Source organism: Notolepis coatsorum (assembly GCF_963971535.1).
Source record: "Notolepis coatsorum genome assembly, chromosome: 9".
NCBI classification, from domain to species: Eukaryota; Metazoa; Chordata; class Actinopteri; order Aulopiformes; family Paralepididae; genus Notolepis; species Notolepis coatsorum.
The window spans coordinates 108152859-108174096 of NC_140173.1; the positions used below are offsets into that span (position 1 = coordinate 108152859).

At 42.0% G+C, this 21238-nt stretch overlaps 1 protein-coding gene across 1 annotated transcript in view; it reads left to right on the forward strand.

Annotated features, from left to right (window-relative positions):
- Positions 1-588: 588 nt before the first annotated feature.
- Positions 589-21238, forward strand: part of LOC311234714 (echinoderm microtubule-associated protein-like 6) — a gene marked incomplete at both ends in the record, with an annotated part of 200399 nt that continues 179749 nt past the window's right edge. The window contains 5 exon segments of the mRNA XM_084321958.1: positions 589-713; positions 7322-7459; positions 20843-20930; positions 20932-20955; positions 20957-20987. Of these exon segments, the coding sequence (XP_084178084.1) occupies positions 589-713; positions 7322-7459; positions 20843-20930; positions 20932-20955; positions 20957-20987 (406 nt within the window).

The window sequence follows — 21238 nt, forward strand, 5'->3', positions numbered from 1 at the left end:
ATGAGCGTGACATTTCACCCTCTGTCTCTCTCTTTGATTATCACTGTCTAGCCAAGATAGAGACAGATAGAGAGAGTGAGAGGGAGATACAGACAGACAGACAGACAGACAGACAGACAGACAGACAGACAGACAGACAGACAGACAGACAGACAGACAGACAGACAGACAGACAGACAGACAGACAGACAGACAGACAGACAGACAGACAGACAGACAGACAGAAACAGACAGACAGAAACAGACAGACAGACAGACAGACAGACAGACAGACAGACAGACAGACAGACAGAAAGAGACAGACAGAAACAGACAGACAGACAGACAGACAGACAGACAGACAGACAGACAGACAGACAGACAGACAGACAGACAGACAGACAGACAGACAGACAGACAGATAGACAGACAGACAGACAGACAGACAGACAGACAGAAAGAGACAGACAGAGAGACAGACAGACAGACAGACAGACAGAGAGGTGGAGACAAGACAGAGGTGAAGGGAAGAGAGAAATGATGAGCGTGACATTTCACCCTCTGTCTCTCCTGACTCGCTCCTCTCTCCCTGGCTGCGTTCCCCAGGTGATGGTCCGGGACCGAGACAAGCCATTGCTGATCATGCAGGGCCACAGCGAGGGCGAACTCTGGGCGTTGGACGCTCACCCCAAGAAACCAATAGCTGTCACCGGCAGTGATGACCGCTCTGTACGGTCAGTGAGCTGGACTTTCATCTGCTTTTCTTGTTCTTCTTTTTTAAAAGGAGAGTATGTAGGCCACTCCTTATGGTATTTGTTTTATTTGTTGAGACATTAGGAAGGCAGAATAGGAGACTGAGTAGGGGAGACATGGGAGAAAAGGTTCTGGTTCGATTTGATCCTAGGCTAGCAGCCACAGTATGTGCTTCTAAAGGTGGGATTCTAGAATTTAAAAAAAGCATACAGTTCATCTGAAAGGGTTAACCGCTACTCCATCTCTGTGCATTCATGGACTTTCTTCTTCTTGCTGGTGTTTTAAAGGAGTACTTCATGAAGATATTTTATATATTTATTTATTTGTATACATGTTTCAAATCTGTAAACAATATTACACAAATCCATTTAGTTTACAAGACATAGAGTTAATGAGTTTGATGTTGTCTTTGTGTGATGTCATCCAGACATGTTGAATCCTTGTGTTGTGTTAATTAACAATTAATTTAATTAATATTAATATTAAGACTAATAATAACAATAATAATGACAGTGGAAATAATAAAAACAAAACATAGACTATAGAGGTGCATTACAGATATGACAAAAGACAAACAGACAACAACAAGAACATGGCTCAGATACAGTTTTACAGGTTATATAATAGATATATAGCAAGAGTTGTATTTAAGAAGTCAGCTCCTGTCCTGTGATAGCATCAATTAGACTAAAAGAGGGATAATGTTAGTGAATAGTTTCTTTCACATCACATCAAAGCAAAGCATTACCACTGTGAACTAAAGACCATAGTGTTAGATGGTTCTGTCCTGCGTTGTGTTTGTATTAACCCCTGTTAGTACATCCGTTAGTCATAAGAAACGACACTGCAGCATGATCTCTTTTCTTAGATCCTCATGTTTATTTTCATAAACATAGCCTTAGTACCAGATGGAAACACCGTTATGTATTGTTCTTGTTCAGTCTTAATTATCTTCAATCCAATGGTTCTCTCTCTCTCTCGTCATAGCCAACCACCATTTCCTGTTAGCCGAAGCTAGTCACTATTTCCCCTCCCCGACCCAGCGAGGGTGGGGAGGGATGAAAGTCTCTGATCAACGCGTCCGCTCTTCTGTGCTTCGTATCTCAGTCTAAACTTACCCGGAAGAAACTCACATCATAACGTCTTCTCCCTAGCAACGGGGCCCGCCCCCTTTCCTCGTTACTATGTGATGCGCTGCCATGGCAACTGATCTTCACCTTTAGCATGGTTCTATCAATGTCAAACTCTCCATAGTTCTCTCTGACCAATCCTGCCTGCTCTCAGTCCTTATCAGTGTTTATGTTAACAAGCTGCTGAACGACCTCGGAGCCACACACCCTGCTTGCTACCGTGGAGACACATAACTGGCTGCCAGCTACTTTTAAGATCTATAGATCCGTCTGAGTAAATGCTGTCACCCACCGATATATATACATTATATACACATTGAAAAACATAGAACTTTCTTCAATAGCAATAAGCAATCTTGTAAAATCAACTATACAGAGTGGGACAAAATAGAATGCAGATGTATTATAGGTGAAATATGCCTTTACATATTCATTCAATTTTTATTTAATCTTGAAAGATCATTGAGAGCAGGCTCTCATTTACAATGATGTTGAGAGGAACAATACATGATACAAAAACAAAGCCAATCAATTAAACAATTAAGACCAGTCAAAACAATTACAGACTGAGGTGAAATTATAGATTTAAACTGACCAATGGATATTAAAGTATTGAGTTTTAAGGTGCTTTGCAAAACATTCCACGTGCCAGGGGCACAGAAGCTAAAAGCATATTTTCCCAATTCAGTGCAAACTCTGTATGATAGGGTCCAGAGTTCCAGGTCAGTATTGAAGTGATGTAGGATGGAAGATCATTAATAATAGCTTTATACAGAAACCGATACCAATGCAAGTCACATCTCTCTGCCAGAGAGGACCACCCAATGGGAAATGAGATACACACACACAAACACTCATGCACACACACGCACACAAACACTCACGCACGCACACACACACACACCTGCGCTGTGCCTGGAAAGATCACATCCTCTGGGCCCAATCAGTGCAACCTGATATACAGTACATACACACACACAAACCTTATCATACAGGATAAAATTAGGGGTCATTCACACATGGTCATGGTGCAGTTTACACTGGAGGAATAGTAGTCATCTTGTTGTGGCCTTGACCTCACTGTATAAAATGAGTGATTGTGACCTCTAGGGTAATCACAGCCTTGTGAAACTAGAGACCTGAGCCATTCAGATCCATTCTTCTATCCCCAGGCCATCAGGATGCTCAATGCGGAGTCTGTACAACACTAACTCATCCATGCTACACTCATCGCACACAACATCCACATGCACACACTCACATTCCCCTTTAACATTCACTTTAGACACTTTAAAGGGGACATGCATTGCTCACTATTTGGGCAACTTTACACAATTCCTGTGAGTCTATGGAACACATCTGTAAGGTTTTTTTTCCCAAAAATTTATTGTTTTATATTTCTAATCAAGTACTCAAGTACTTCAGCCTCAGGATTTCAGGCTGTTATTGGATGGGCTCCGCCCATAAGCGCTTTGAGTGACAGTCACCCACACAGTCTGCGACTGGCAGACAGAGAGATATAGAGAGACCGTGCACGGGGCAGGAGCTTCTCTCACACACACGCATGAGAGAGAAGCTCCTGCCCTGCGTGCGTGGTCGGGAGGTTGTGTGTAAATGCTCCTGTGCGCGGTCCCGCGCGGTCCCTCTCTCTCCCTCTCTCTCTCTATCTCTCTCTCTCCCTCTCTATCTTTCTCTCTCTCCCTCTCTATCTCTCTCTCCCTCTCTCGCTCGCTTGTTCTCTGCTGTCTGTCGGACTCGGCACTCTGTTTGAGGAAGTAATCCACTCGCTCTGTTGAGCAAATTGTGGGCGGTGACTACAACCACAGAGCCAATCAGATCACAATCAGCTCAATCTGTGCCATATTCACGTCAGCAAAACAGTCAAATCAGAACGGCTTAGTTGAGTGAGGGAAGATCTCGTGAACTCGAGACTAGACTGATGAGTCAATATGATAATTAGAGACACAGACCACATTGATATAATCCCCCATTGCTAGGAAACAATGCTAAACACTGGAAAAGGCCATTTATAATGCATGGGACCTTTAACACATTGAGTGCCACGCCCCTTCCGGGAAGTGACCTGGCCTTGCCGTCCATTAACCCCATGTAAACGTAGTTGTAGTTTGTAGAGCTACACCTATATTTTATAGTATAGCTATGGGTCTAACGTCGCCGAGTGTCAGTGAGTTGCTTCCAGTCAACGTGCAAAAAACAGATTATTTTTTCATCCGTACATTTCCGTTTTATACCGTTTTGAATATGAATATAGTTTGGGTGCTTCTGAGTAATTCCAGGGAAAAGACGCGAAAACAGCATTTTTGTGTAATTCAATAAACACGTTGTCATTTTTCGCCTGATTATCGAATCTTCCTGAAATCAATGCTAGATCATCATTATTATCCTTCCTCGTGCAAGCATGCAATGTGGTTTAGACCGGCGTTTTTTACATTTTGTAAAAAAATATATATATATTTTGTGTTTGGTCTTTATTATTTTACTTTTACTGTATGAAGCACAATTACAGGAGGGCCATATAGAACCAAGCATTTCACTATATTGTACCTACATGTACCTTTATATGTGACAAATAAAGGCAGCACGGTGGTGTAGTGGTTAACACTGTCGCCTCACAGCAAGAAGGTCCAGGGTTCGATTCCTGCTTGGGGACCAGACTTTCGCGATGCCAGGTACCCAGGTGGGGTATCTCCCAGGCCTTTCTGTGTGGAGTTTGCATGTTCTTTCTGTGTTCGCAAGGGTCCCCCCCCCCCCCCCCCCCCGATAAGAGAAACCCAATGGAAAAACATGCACAACAGATCGCTGACGCTGTTGCGTCCCTGACGAAGACGGGCAGGAGCACTTGGATTGGTCCCTGGGCGCGGTACCTCGCCGACACCCTGTCTGCTCCCAGCTGCCCTTGGGGAGAAGGACGACGGGATGGGTTAAGCGCAGAGCTATACTTAGATATTTAGATTTATTTTAAATCACACAATCAAGAAAGATCTGTATGTATATGTAGTCTATCTAACATACGGTATGACATCTTTCTCTCTAAACAGAAAGATATACATGGGATCTTATTTTTCCTTGTTCAGACGACGAATTAATGAAAAATGAAAAGGTCAGATCCATGCTGCAGAAAGTAAAACATCTGATTTGAGTCTGTAGTGTAAATACAGCTGAACAGCACAGTGCCTGTCTGTAGCATAGAGAAGCATCAGGTATGGAGACCGGCGTGGTGGGAAATGAGATACACACACACACAAACACTCATGCACACACACACACGCACACAAACACTCACGCACGCACACACACACACACCTGCGCTGTGCCTGGAAAGATCACATCATCTGGGCCCAATCAGTGCAACCTTGGGCCAATTATCTCAAAATATACAGTACATACACACACACAAACAATACATGCACACACACACACACATGCACACAGACACATGCACGCACACACACACACACACACACACACGCACGCACGCACGCACGCACGCACACACACACACACACACACACACACACACACACACACACACACACACACACACACACACACACACACACACACACACACACACACACACACACACACACCACACTTGACAGGTCATTTCAGCATCTTCACTTGACTGTTCTGTTAGACAACCCTGTGTGTCTAATTATGTCAGAATATATGGCACATACACACAAACAATACATGCACACACACACACACACACACACACATGCACGCACGCACGCACGCACGCACACACACACACACACACACACACACACACACACACACACACACACACACACACACACACACACACACACACACACACACACACACACACACACACACACACACACACACACACACACACACACCACACTTGACTGCCATTTCAGCATCTTCACTGTTCTGTTAGACAATCTGTACCGGAAACAATTACCACCAACCAGGGGCGTAGCTGGGGGGGGGGGGGAGCTTAGGATGATTCCAAGGGCCCCCCTTTATTTTTTTTACTAGACATCACTCAGGTGTATTATTGATGCTCTCATTGATACTATGTTTGTTTCTGAAGTGTCTGTGTGTGTGCATGTGTGTGTGTGTGTTTGTGAGAGATATATAGAGAGAGGGGGGGGGGCTTTGGTAGACTATTGCATTGGTCCATTCATTGAAGATGAACGCAATGCGACATCCTTTACTAGGCTCACCCACCAACAGTGCAGGTGCTGAACTGCTGATCCGAATGTATAGGTAAAAACCATATTATGCGTTTTCATCAATAAATGACAAAAAAAATATTCTCTCTCGCACTAACGCGCGCTCGCATTCACTGGGGGCCTACAAATACATTCTTTCATGGGGCCCAGATTCTACAGCTACGCCCCTGCCACCAACCATTGTTGTGTGGCATTAAAGTATCTTGTATCTTGTATCTTGTACCTTGCTAGGCTTGCTGTCTGACAAACCTATGGCCGTTACTGCTGCTGTGATATCCACTGTTATATATAGAATAGAGCAGCTTGCTGTCTGACAAACCTCTGGCTGGCTGTCACTGCTGCTGTGATACCCACTGTTATATATGGAATACAGCAGCAGTGCTTTGCTTATTTCTTGCAGCGGTGGTGGTTAGTGTCATTGTTGGGGATGTGAAAACCCAGCTCTGGGTGTTTATTGCAGGCAGGCGGAGTACAGGTGACACAGCAGAGGAAATTCTAAACTGGTTACAAAAAGGACACTAACTCTGGGGGGGGAAACACAAGGACAAGAACAGTACGACCCGACACTGACTGACGAAGGGAATTGAACTTAAATACACAGGGGACGAACAGGACTAACAGGACAACAGCTGGTTTTCTTCCATGCTGAGTGAGTAATGCTGAAGCGACAGCCACTCAGGAGGCAGAGCGGTCATCTGGTAGGCTGAAGGTTCCCGGAAAATATTAGCGCCATACTCATACAAGTCAAGCTTTCTAACCAGTAAGGTCCATTTGATATATTTGATCGTTTATTCCATGGCAGCAAAAGGTTTTTATATGGAAAATAAAATTTCATTTGAGCTGACAGGCATAAGCAATTGAGCTGACAGGCATAAGCAATCTACCGTGATGTGATCGATCTGATCACACCCTGGCCAGCCTAAGGAGCTGTTTTTGAGCTGTGTTTTATAATAGTTATAAATGTCTTTTTTTGTTGAAATGTTGGTTGATGCTTAATGTGACACTCAAGTTTGATATGATATATAGATGTTACTATTTTTAGGCCAGTTTTCAAAGGCCTTAACCCCCAATTGCTCCAGTTGAGTTGGTTACCATTGTGTGTGTGTGTGTGTGTGTGTGTGTGTGTGTGTGTGTGTGTGTGTGTGTGTGTGTGTGTGTGTGTGTGTGTGTGTGTGTGTGTGTGTGTGTGTGTGTGTGTGTGTGTGTGTGTGTGTGTGTGTGTGTGTGCAGGTTGTGGAGCCTAGCGGACCATGCTCTGATAGCTCGCTGTAACATGGAGGAGGCTGTGCGTAGCGTGGCGTTCAGTAGCGATGGCTCCCAGCTCGCCCTGGGGATGAAGGATGGATCATTCACTGTACTACGAGTCAGGTAACCCCTGCTGTGTGTGTGTGTTTGTGTTTGTGTGTTTGCGCACAAGTGTGTGTGTGTGTGTGTGTGTGTGTGTGTAAGTGTTTGTGTGTCTTTCAGGCCATGGTTACACTGGGGAAAAACAGCAACGTTTTGTTGCTGAATGATTACGTTTGCATGTCCAAGTTAAAAAGAAACGCTGTGTTTTCATTTTGGAAACTCGCCAACAATGGTGCCATGTAATTTGCGCGAGCCGGATACGGAGGCGTTCTGCCCAATGCCCATGCGCAGTAGAGACCGACGCCAAATTCTCTGACTCCCAGACCCATGTCATGTCAACAAACCCTTACCACGCAAGAGTCGACTGCATGAGTAGCTAAGAGCTCCTCTTTCAACATAACTAGCATTAAACAAAATAGCCCAGTCATCTATTCACTTTTGTTTAACCCTTTTAGGTCGCGGGGCTTGTTTGGACCCGTGGGCGGAGAACAAAGGGATTTAGAATGACTCATAAATGCTCTGGAAGTCACGCTTTTCAGAAATCTGTAAAAATAGAAAAATGACAATTTCGAGTGCTTTGAGATTTACTATATATGTCTCCTTACTTGCTAAACATAATACTATTTGTAAATACGTTTAATTCTTGCTAGATGTTATGCTTGTAATTATCTGCGTTTGCCAGAGAACTACAGCGCGTCACGAAACTCACGTCACGCACGCGCGCACACACACAAGAGAAGCGTGTGCGCTGTGAATAGGTGTTAGACACTTAGACCCCCGCGCAGAGGTGAGAGGTATCAGAGACTCGCTACCCCCCATCCAAATTCTAAACAACAGATCGGCATCGGCTTTTCATAATATGTATGAAATATCTCTTGCAATAATATCCACGGGACACTGAGCTGCTTCGCAGAATAATGTGGTGTGTGTGTGTGTGCGCTGCCGCTGAGACGCAGCGTCAAGACGAAACTTGTGTCGAGTCTGCTTCTATGTATGTCTGCTTCTTCTGCTTCGACAGTCCTGTATACCCACGTCGCGCTAAAACATTAACTAAGTATGGCAGAGTGCGTGTGTGTATATGATCAGCCACTGGCTACTGTGTGACGAGTTTGGTGTTTTGGTCACCCGCGCTTTCCGCACGGTGTGAAGGAAAGATGACGTCGCCTCTCTCTCTCTCTCTCTCTCTCTGTCTGTCTGTCTGTCTGTCTGTCTGTCTGTCTGTCTGTCTGAGAACCCAGGTTGCTTTCTAACCTATATATATCTCTCTCCCTCTATCTCTCCCTCTCTCTCTCCCTCTCTCTATCTATATCTCCCTCTCTTTATCTTTATCTTTATTACGGATCCCCATTAGTCATCACCGCAGCAACAACTAGTCTTCCTGGGGTCCACACACAACAAAAACAGTACATACATACATAACATTATAGTAGCATACATTTAAAAATATATTCCAATATTCCTACATATAAAAATATAAAAATATTTCCAAATAGCATTACAGTACACAAACAGAGTATCAGATCACAGAAAATACAATAAAAGGGATTAAACTCTCAGACAGTCATTTCTTTACAGTGTAAACTACAGTATCTGTGTTTTTCTTTAATGTAAACTAATTTCTTTTTCTCTCAATGCTCTTTTCAAATTATTTTTAAAACTTATCTTACTGGTTATCTGAGTAAGATGTACTGGCAGTTTATTCCAATATGACATGGCTCTATATAACACAGTTTTCTTTGCTGCATTGGTTTTTGGTAGTAGCAGTGTGAACGTTTCCCTACAGGCATGCCTAGTATTATACTTATGTCGATCATGTGTACATGTTAGCTGTGAATACAAACAGATAGGTTCTCTTGAGATATATATATTCCTCATGAACAAGATCTGTCTTCCACCTTCAACCACAACAGCTTGGTATGCATCCCCTCCACACTGTTTCTCATTGAGCAGTTCAGGGCCAGACGGGCCGCTCTGTTCTGAGTGAGCTGGATCTTATTGAGCTCTTGTCTTGAGGCATTAGACCAGACAGCTGGACAGTAGTCAAGGTGAGAAAGAACTAATGACTGTATCACTTGCTTCAATATCAGATCGGCTAGAAAATACCTACACCTTCTGATAATTGAAATACCTCTGCTCATTTTGGCAACCACATTGTTGGTGTGAGTTGACCATGAGAGTGTTCCATCAAGTGTGACACCCAACAGCTTTGCCTCTCTAACTTGCTCAATAGCTGTTCCGTCTAAAGATATACTTAGCTTCACGTCTTTTCTTATAGTATGCTTGGATCCCAATATTAGGCTCTTGGTTTTTGAGATGTTTAACTTCAGCCTGTTTTCAGACACCCAAGTGGACACTAAGTTCAAATCTCTCTCTCCATCTCTCCTCTGTATCTCCCTCTCTGAGACTACTCCCGGTCTGAGATTACTTCTGTGTGTGTGTGTAACCAAATGCATACCTACATGTATGACCTATATCTATCTAATACTTTTGGATATGAGCATTCTTTTCAATAAGTATGGAAGCCTGAACACAGAATGACACCAGTATCACTGACTACCACGGCAAGCCTATAGAAAATTATTCTATTTAATAATAATAATAATAATAATAATTATAATTATTATTATTATAAATGTCTCTCTCTCTGTTTCTTTCTTTCTTTCTTTCTTTCTTTCTTTCTTTCTTTCTTTCTTTCTTTCTTTCTTTCTTTCTTTCTTTCTTTCTTTCTTTCTTTCTTTCTTTCTTTCTTTCTTTCTATCTCTCTCTCTCTCTTTCTATTATATTACTATTATATATCTATCTAAATATCTAAACCTCTGTCTATCTAGTGTGTGTATATGCATGGCATCAAATCAAAGTGTGTGTTGCCTGTATTGATCAGTCACACTATACCCCCATTCAGCTGTAATTGTTCCCTGCTGGGCCTTTGTTTCATGGTGTGAATTAGTCATTGAAATTAACATTGACATCACATTGAATTCTGGGAAGGAGTGTAGTTCCCTTATCATTAGCTGAATTCACTGAATTCCCTTCAGAGGCTCCTGCTGCAAATTGGTAATGACTGTACCAGAATGTTTGATAGGACATTGATTGAAAACTATCATCTCAAATTTGACAATTGATGGCTTATTTTGAAGGTATGAATCTGTAATTTTATATTATGTAACAAAAAAAAAGGGGGAAATTCTCAGGAGGAGGAGCTATTTAGGTTAGACTTCTAAGGGTTAATACATGAGGCGTTGTCTAATGTTATCTAGCTACTGATAGCTCCTGATATCAACGTCTGATATCATCAGTTTGGCATTCGTTTTCGCAGGTGCTGGCTGGCTAGCGTTGCTCGTGAGCTAACGTTAGCTACCTAGCTAACGTTACTTTCAGACCCTGTTAGTCAAGTTGAACTATCGCTCTGGGGACGCTGATTAATATAACAAGCTACAACAGTCTGCATTCCCTTAACAATTGTTTGTATTGAGCCGTATTGTATTGTACCCATTCTGCAATCTGTTAAATAACGTTTACATCCATTCATTCTGCTAGCATTAACGTTACTTCGCTGCTAGCCACAATGCTATACTGTTATACTGGCATATCCCAATCACGTTAGCACGTAAGCTAACAAAATTGGCGATATTTTTGTGAGACTAAACTCCGCTCTGGGTGGTCAATTGTGTTGATGTTAGTTTAGTTTCATCAACAAATCATCAACAAATGAGGCAGAACACCCAGTGAATGTATCTGTTTTTGTTTATTGCACTTTATTTCTTGCTGAAAAATAAATGCTATGTGGCTAAATGGCTCATGCGAGGTATAAAGATGGTGGCTTTTGAGATTTTGAGCAGGATGTGGAGTGACTGTTCAACCTTTCTGATTGGTTGAAAATGGCCTTCATGTTTGAACTACATCGCCACCTACTGCTTTGGCATTGTACTACATGTATATAGTAGACGAGACAAAACGACACTTCGGCACTTCGAGAGATGAGATGATGTTTGGATTGTGATTGTATGACAAGAGGAGCAGAGAAGAAGGAGACAGACAAGAGGAGCAGAGAAGAAGGAGACAGAGACGATAGTAATGTGTTTTGAAGATGAGAAGAAGAAGAAGAGTGTAAACTTTCTCAATTGTGGGCGAAGTATAAGAACTGAGGAGGGCAGTAATACGCCATGTTGAGAGCGTGATTGTGATTGGAGAGGTGGAGGTGGATCAAGATCGGGACTCTGGTTTTCTCGGGCTCTGAAGTGGATGTGGACATGGGGTGGGGGACATTTGGTGGCTTGCGGGTGTGGCTTTTGTTTGCAGTTGATTGCTTTGGAGTGGTGTTCAGCTGGAATGGGGTGGAGATCGATGGGTGGCGGGGTGTCTGTGGAATGTGAATGGGCGTGTGGTGGATGTTGGGTGGAGGCAGCACATTTGTCGCCGGGTGGCGTGTGGCCAGACGGGGGGGGGGGGTGACGTTGTCTACAGTTTATAGACAAGTTTATGGATACCATGACTGTGGTAAGTTTTAATTTATGTTTTTAGATGGAAGGCTGTATTCCATCTGTCTAACGTTAGCGAATATTGTGAGATTGATGAATAGGACATAACGTTGCTGGACTATCGACCTAGTTAGCCCCTTTCCGGTTTGGGCGAGTGAATCCACACTTGTGGTATTATTATAACTCATTTATTGTGTAACGCTAGCCCCTTAAAACTTACCACAGTCATGGTATCCATAAACTTCAATCGGTTCGGATCCTTTGAATGAAATGAAAATGTAAACAAACACTGGCGTCACGTTAGAAAGTAGCACTGCGTTGCATGAAATCACTGAGCCCAGAGAGGAGTGGTTTGCAAAAAATAGCTCAGAGTATATTTGCTTAGAAAACGTAAATGTCGAATTCAATAATTTTTTATTTCTCCATGTGGTAAATACACAGGTCACAACATGTTTACAGGAACGTTTTGGAGTTGTATTTGGAGTGTATTTTGTGACTGTAGGGGACTGTAGGGAACTTCAGGGTAAAAGTCTGACCCACTTCCAGTGATGAAGCTAAGCTACGCTAACGGTGCAGGCGTTCCCTAAGCCTAATGCATGCACAGAGACAAAAAAGGTATGTATCTTCTTGTCTAACTCCAGGGAAGATGTTAAATAAGCTAATTTCCCAAAATTTTGGAGTTTTCCTTTAATCTAGTCACTTTAATGACAATAAAACATTCTGTGGTACAACCATTACTCATTAAGCACAAAGACAGATCTCCAGATTTTATGTAAATGTGTTAATGAAATATAGAAGTGAAATACATAACTAACCATACAATCACCTTTTTATGGTCCCAAGACAATTTACTTTAAGTTTTCAGTAAAACAATTTTAATCTAAATTCACTCATTATATTTCCTCTCGTGAAGACAAAGGGTAATTATTGTCTGACTATAACAGACTATTAGGACACACTTTTCTACAATGAATTGCTTGTGTTTAAAAAAATTTTTTTAATATAATTTATATATACTGTATATAACTTAACTTAACCATAAGTTAATATGGCGTTAGGGGTCAACATTTATTCAAATGAAAAAAGCTAAAAAAAAATAAAAAGTTCCCCCTCAAAACCAAACTTTATTTAGTTTCATTGAGCTTTTGTCTCATTAGGGCACCTCCTCATCAGACGAGTCTTCATCCTCATCAGATGTGTCTTCATCACAACCAGGATCACACTCATCATCATCCTCATCAGATGTGTCTTCATCATGATCAGGATCATACTCATCATCATCATCATCATCATCATCAGATGTGTCTTCATCACGACCAGGACCATACTCATCATAATCCTCATCAGACGTGTCTTCATCATGACCAGGATCATACTCATCATCATCATCATCAGATGTGTTTTCATCATGATCAGGATCATACTCATCATCATCCTCATCAGATGTGTCTTCATCACGACCAGGATCATACTCATCATTATCCTCATCAGATGTGTCTTCATCACGACCAGGATCATACTCATCATCATCCTCATCAGATGTGTTTTCATCATGATCAGGATCATACTCATCATCATCCTCATCAGATGTGTCTTCATCACGACCAGGATCATACTCATCCTCATCCTCATCCTCATCAGATGTGTCTTCATCACGACCAGGATCATACTCATCATCCTCATCAGACGTGTCTTCATCACGACCAGGATCATACTCATCATCATCCTCATCAGATGTGTCTTCATCACGACCAGGATCATACTCATCATCATCCTCATCAGACGTGTCTTCATCACGACCAGGATCATACTCATCATCATCCTCATCAGACGTGTCTTCATCACGACCAGGATCATACTCATCATCCTCATCAGATGTGTCTTCATCACGACCAGGATCATACTCATCATCATCCTCATCAGACGTGTCTTCATCACGACCAGGATCATACTCATCATCCTCATCAGATGTGTCTTCATCACGACCAGGATCATACTCATCATCATCCTCATCAGATGTGTCTTCATCACGACCAGGATCATACTCATCATCATCCTCATCAGATGTGTCTTCATCACGACCAGGATCATACTCATCATCCTCATCAGATGTGTCTTCATCACGACCAGGATCATACTCATCATCACCCTCATCAGATGTGTCTTCATCACGACCAGGATCATACTCATCATCATCCTCATCAGACGTGTCTTCATCACGACCAGGATCATACTCATCATCATCCTCATCAAATGTGTCTTCATCACGACCAGGATCATACTTATCATCATCCTCATCAGACGTGTCTTCATCACGACCAGGATCATACTCATCATCATCCTCATCAGACGTGTCTTCATCACGACCAGGATCATACTCATCATCATCCTCATCAGACGTGTCTTCATCACAACCAGGATCATACTCATCATCATCCTCATCAGACGTGTCTTCATCACGACCAGGATCATACTCATCATCATCCTCATCAGACGTGTCTTCATCACGACCAGGATCATACTCATCATCATCCTCATCAGATGTGTCTTCATCACGACCAGGATCATACTCATCATTATCCTCATCAGATGTGTCTTCATCACAACCAGGATCATACTCATCATCATCCTCATCAGACGTGTCTTCATCACGACCAGGATCATACTCATCATCATCCTCATCAGATGTGTCTTCATCACGACCAGGATCATACTCATCATTATCCTCATCAGATGTGTCTTCATCACAACCAGGATCATACTCATCATCCTCATCAGATGTGTCTTCATCACGACAAGGATCATACTCATCATCATCCTCATCAGATGTGTCTTCATCACGACCAGGATCATACTCATCATCATCCTCATCAGATGTGTCTTCATCACGACCAGGATCATACTCATCATCATCCTCATCAGATGTGTCTTCATCACAACCAGGATCATACTCGAGGGGGAACAAATCCATACTGTAAAAAAATCCCCAGGAGGAAGGGGAGGCGTGGGGTTTCTAGACTCAAAGATGAATCTAGTTTGAGTAAAATTTGGTCAGAACTAACCATAACTTTTCAGTGCTGCATGCCATACTATCAACAACCAATAATCTCTACCGGGGTCATATTTGACCAATAACACCACAGATGTAACAGTTTTTGTAGAGACCTTCAGAATTTTATAAAATAGTGATCAATGGTTTTGTTGTGTTTATGTTGTGTTTGTGAGGATATCGTCAGTGTTGATGTGATCAATGTTCTGTTTACTACAGAGCGGTGGGACTGGGAGACCCATGTTACTGACCAGACTGTTAGGGTTTGAAACCGACCTCAACAGCACGGCACAGACAGGTAGTTCAGAGTTAGCCAAACACTAGGGCGTATTTATTACAGAATCAAAAAGAGCCAAATAACAATTCTGAATCAACAAAAAAGGAGAATGCCTTCGGCAGAGTTGTCTGCGGCTCTGCAGATCCTCCCGGTGTTAGAGGTGGGGAATCGGCGTAGGCGCCGCTGCGGCTCTGCAGATACTCCCAGCTCCAACCCGGAGTGGAAACGGAGAGAGAGAGAGAGATCAACAACAGTCCAACAGTACACAGAGGCAGTGCAGTTCAGTCCTCCCTTAGCTGAGTCCAGTATGAAATACAAGTGACTTGATCTTCGGTGTAAACTACACACAAGTTAGCTGAGTCCAGTACAAAACAAAACGGTACTTCTTCAGTGTTAACCAAACACACAATTTAGCTGAGTCCAGTACAAAACAAAAACGGTACTTCTTCAGTGTTATCCAAACACACAAAAACAGATAATCCAAAAAGGTTTGTTTCCAAAACTCACCAAAGCGCAAACGCGTAAAGCGGGCAACAAGGCGCAGCTCCAAACGGATGATCAAGATATTCACCAGCGGCGATCCAAAGATGTCCTGGAGGGAAAGTAGACGAGGCACAACAACGGGGGGAAGGCAGGCAGTAGCAGTAGTATTCAAAACGACCCGACAACGATTGAAAGAAGGTCCGAGTATATGAAGCCTCTGGAGCGCTAATCACAAACTACGACAGGTGCGTGATGGAATTGGTAATCGCTCCTGAAGCGTGTGGCGGGGAATGCACCAATCAACACAGTACCTTGAAGAAGCGTGTGGCGGGGAACGAGCCAATCCTCACACAGACAATCTATATCAGTGATGGCTGTTGGAGTGTAGAGCTATTATTTTAACATGTAGACCACTTATTTTAACAAACAACAAAATACAGTACCACCGTTTAACTTTAAAACGGGTCAGATTTGACCCTAACACTATAGAAGGGTTAAAAGGCTATTCAGATGCAGACTTCATTAATTAAGTGGAGCACCAGACCCAGCACTTCTATTAGCCCTCTGTAAATTGGTCCACTGTGTGTGTGTGTGTCTTGATGACTGTTAATCAATAGCTTTTCAACTAGCTGTATTCCCCATACACATCATCCTGTTGTTGTTGGTGCCTTTGTTTGATGTTGTTGGTGTTGGTTGCCATGGGGTGATTGGACAGGTCACGGAGTGTCATGACCTCTCTGTTGCCGAGAGGAAGAATTAAATGCTTCCCCTTAGTTTCAGTATAATATTGATTTCATGGAGTGTGACCATTTCCAGCATTCTCCTTGTTATCTATGAACCAATTATTGTTATTTTTGTTTACCTTTGCCAATGAGGTTATGTTTGTCTGTGAACAAGATATTTCAAAAAGTAATGACCGGATTGCCATGAAATTTCACAACGCCTAACGGAAGACACCTATTGATTTTGGTGACCCCATGACCTTTTCTTTAGTGCCATCAGGCCAAACCTTTCATTTTCAAATGAGCGCATCTCCTTACCAGTTATTCTTACAGTCACAAAAATTATATACAGCTCCTCGTGGACAATACATTTGCCATAAATATTTATAAAGTCCACTACATTGGATTGTACACCATTTAAATAGATCCTCCTTTAATCCCCTTTCCCCCCTCATGGTCCTAGGATGTTCACCCGATTCTCATGAGACTTGCTTTGTGGCATCTAGGGACCAACATCTTTAAATGGATTATTTAAATAGTCGATAGGCCAAACCATGTGACCAATTCAATGGAAAACAGGAAGCGATGTGTTAATTGTGAGTGCTTTGCCTGATTTGCACCAAACTTGATACTAATGTTTGCCCTACAATAGTAAGGAGGAGCCCAGTGACTTGTGAATCATTTGGCCTCATGGTGCTATTTTTGCAAAACTAAAAAACCATGGTGACATTTGAAATGTTCTGAATGTGTTACTTTACTTTTGCTTTTATCAAGGTATTTTTATTTCAAGTTTTCACATTACAAACATAGGTCCAAAAAGGACCAACAGAAAGAAAATTAATTCAGGCAGAACCCCCCCCTCCTCACCCCCCCTCCCAATACCAGACATATACACATTTTAAATAGCCACACTAGGAGAAAGAAGATAAATATTACAAATAAAAAACAATGAAATGATACAAACTGGTTACATTGTCATGCTGTGTCAGCTTCCATGTCTTTAAGAAAGGTTGCCAAATAGTATTGAATTTTCTCGTACATCCTCTGACAGTATACCTGATCTTTTCCAGTTTAATATGATACATGACGTCTCTGATCCAGTGACTGTATGTAGGTGGATATGGGTCCTTCTGTTTAAATAATATCAGTCTCCTGGCCAAGAGTGAGCAGAAGGCCAACATTCTAATTTCCCACCATCTAAGAGGGGTGTCCTGAATGTGTTACTTTACTTGACAAATATGTTTGTCGTACGACCGTGTGATGTGATGTACAGTAGTATCACTGTTGATATATAAAGCATGGGTTTACCACCTGGGTCTATTGAGACTGGCAATATAAGCAGCTCTTGTTTCTGTCATCTACCCAATGAAATGTTGATCCCGGGATTAACTGGGATTTCCTGCCATAAACCGTTTTTCTTCCTCTGGGAGAATAACTGCAGGAGCCCTGTTAAATATACACCTGTATTTCTTTTCTTGAAATTTAGTTGTGAAAGTGTTGTAGTACGTCTAGCTGAATCTGTCTCTCTCTCCGTCCTCATTTACCCATTTAATCCAAGATTCATTCTTGTCCCAAGTTGTCCAAAGAGCCTGAAGGTTTATCTCCTTCCTATGCTAAGCCTTCAGACCTGTTTGCAGTGACATGGCCGAGCAGGGGCTTACTGCCTGTGATCCATCTCCCTGAGGCGAACATGAGCGACAGTGCTCACACCTGTGCCAACGTATTCATATTCATATTCATTCAATCTTTATTTCATCTCGAAAGATCATTGAGAGCGAGCTCTCTTTTGCAATGACGTCGAGAGGTACAGTACATAATACAAAGACGATATAGAAACGGAAAATTAAATCAATTAAACAATTTAAATGAATTAAAACAACTACAGGCTTTTATAGATTTAAACTGACCAATGGATACTAAAGTATTGAGTTTTAAAGTGCTTTGCAAAACACGTGTCAGTGAGTATGATGAGGTCCAAAGTTCCAGTCCAGTAGTGAAGTGATGTAGGGTCATCAATAAGGGCTTACACAGAGATACTGTACACGCAGGCAACCGGACCGGGGGGTCCGAAAACGGACGTTACCGGGGATCACAGAAGAAGAGCGGATCTGTATTTACTGTATATTGAGAATGAGTTTATTTGATCTTTTATTGTCCATTATATTATGAGTTGCGTCAAAAGTAATTTGACAGGTGTAAAAACCTTGAGTTAATGTGGTTTAGTGATGCATAAAGATTAAATGGATTTTTTTATCAGGGTATTTGCACTTGCAGAATATTTAGAGAAAGCTTGGGATAAATGTATCTTGGATTTAATGGTGTTTTGTTTTGTTCTTGATTTATTGTGATGTTTCTTCTTGACTTGTTTAAAGAAGACGTGTCCGGCCCATGGGGACATTAACGTGTGTTGTCGAGCCTTACAAATAAATTTGATTTGATTTTTGATGTATTTACTTTGGCCTCTGATGGTGTGCATGGTGTAGCTTACAAATCTTGGGAAGTGATTGTTATATTCAATTATTGTTTTTGGTGTTTTATAATCCCGTAAGGGATAGGTCGTCGGACATGACACGGAAACTAAATTTCATTCATTCATTCATTCATTCATTCATTCATTCATTCATTCATTCATTCATTCATTCATTCATTCATTCATTCATTCATTCATTCACAGCCACCCACTCATTATACTGATTCCTCAGGAGGAAAAGTACCAGTACCATTTGCCAGCATTCTTAAAATTCATAACCACACTCCAAGTAGCCCGGGCCAAACCACTCACCATTCACTCCAGCGTCGACTTTCATTCCAGGCTTAGCAGCTATATCACCATCAGTTTCATTCATCAGAGTCTACTGTAGCAAATATAATATGTCTTTTTTTTCTTTTCTTTTTTTACAGTAGACAGGCTACTCAGCCTGGTCCATCAGTGAAATTAATCAGAAATCCTTCGTCCAGATTAAATGACCTGGTGCAGACTTTATTTAGTTTTTAGTTTTATAAAGTGTTCATGTTCATTTTTCAGATTGTTGTCATTGTTAAATAGTTGACCTCTAATCTTCCACATCATTAACCCTTTCATGTGGACTGCATGTTCTCACATGTGAGATTAGAATTTAGAAAACTGAACATTCTGATGTAAATATGACACAATAGCTACTGGCCACTGAAAGCTGTGGAGTTAAACGTTTGTTAAATAGTTTGTTAAATAGTTTGTTAAATAGTTGACCTCTAATCTTCCACATCATTAACCCTTTCATGTGGACTGCATGTTCTCACATGTGAGATTATAATTTAGAAAACTGAACATTCTGATGTAAATATGACACAATAGCTACTGGCCACTGAAAGCTGTGGAGTTAAACGTTTTTAAGATCAAACTTATATATTACTTATATAACTTAAATATTCCAAGAAAACGTACACCTGAAAGGGTTAATTATTCCTATCATGTGTTTCTCCTGTCAGCAGTGTCCATGCAGGCCATTTTGAAGACAGAATTAACCTTTTCAGGCATGCCCCCCCTGCCCCTCACAGGACACACAATAACCAGGGGGTCGTGGGGTGCACTCCCCACTCCCCAGACAAGAAAGAAAAGAACAGCTCTGTAAAACTAATTTCTATAGGGATATCTGAGAAAATAGAGAGTGGTAACAAGTAGCCCAGGAGTGCTACTCTACCTGGTCCTTATAATAAATTAATAATAAACCCACAGGATCTATTTTCAAAAAAGGGGTTTAGAGGCAGGTAGAGAGCCTGGCCTCAGTAGACTCAGTATGGGCTGCTCATTATAAACTGATAGGCAGCCTGGATAGGGGCCTTGGGGGGGGGGGGGGGGGGGGGGGTGCTTTTCATACAGTAGTACAGGTTAATGGTTTTAATGCGTTGATGTATGTATTTCACTTTCATGATTTCTCTTTTCAATATTTTGAAGTTTTTGTTTGCGGTTTTCTTTTTCCATAGAGGAATGGAACAATGTTGTTTTGATCTTGGTTTGAACTTTTTCTTGTTGTAGGTCCATCTGTCACTTCAAAATGTACTCTCTTACTGCCCAACTCTCCTCTCTCTCTCTCTCTCTCTCTCTCTCTCTCTCTCTCTCTCTCTCTCTCTCTCTCTCTCTCTCTCTCTCTCTTTTCTCTCTAAGACAGCCCTACTCTCTATCTCTATTATTTTTCTGTCTCTCTCTCATACTTTGTATTTCTCTGTCGCTTTCCCTCACCTTCCCTCTCTCTCTCTCTCTCTCTCTCTCTCTCTCTCTCTCTCTCTCTCTCTCTCTCGCTCTCTCTCTCTCTCTCTCTCTCTCTCTCTCTCTCTCTCTCTCTCTCTCTCTCTGTCTCTCTCTCTCTCTCTCTCTCTCTCTCTCTCTCTCTCTCTCTCTCTCTCTCTCTCTCTCAGAGACATGACCGAGGTGGTTCATATAAAGGACAGGAAGGAGGTGATCCATGAGATGAAGTTCTCTCCAGATGGGACCTACCTGGCCGTGGGGCTCCAATGACGGACTAGTGGATAATCTATGCAGTGGCCCAGAGATACAAGAACGGTAGAGCAGAGAGGGGTGGGTGGATGGAAGGATAGATTTAGTGATTCATTGGTTGATTGATTGAAGAGAGGAAGAAAGAAAGAAAGAAAGAATGTTGTGATGGCCATCCATTTAGAGTGTGGAGAGAGAGAGAGAGGTTTTCCTTCAGCCAAATGCTGCAAAAGACAGACATTCAAATAACGTCAGCTCTGTGCTAATGATCAACCAGCAGTCAGCTTTGAAATATGCCACAAAATATGCCATTTGCCACA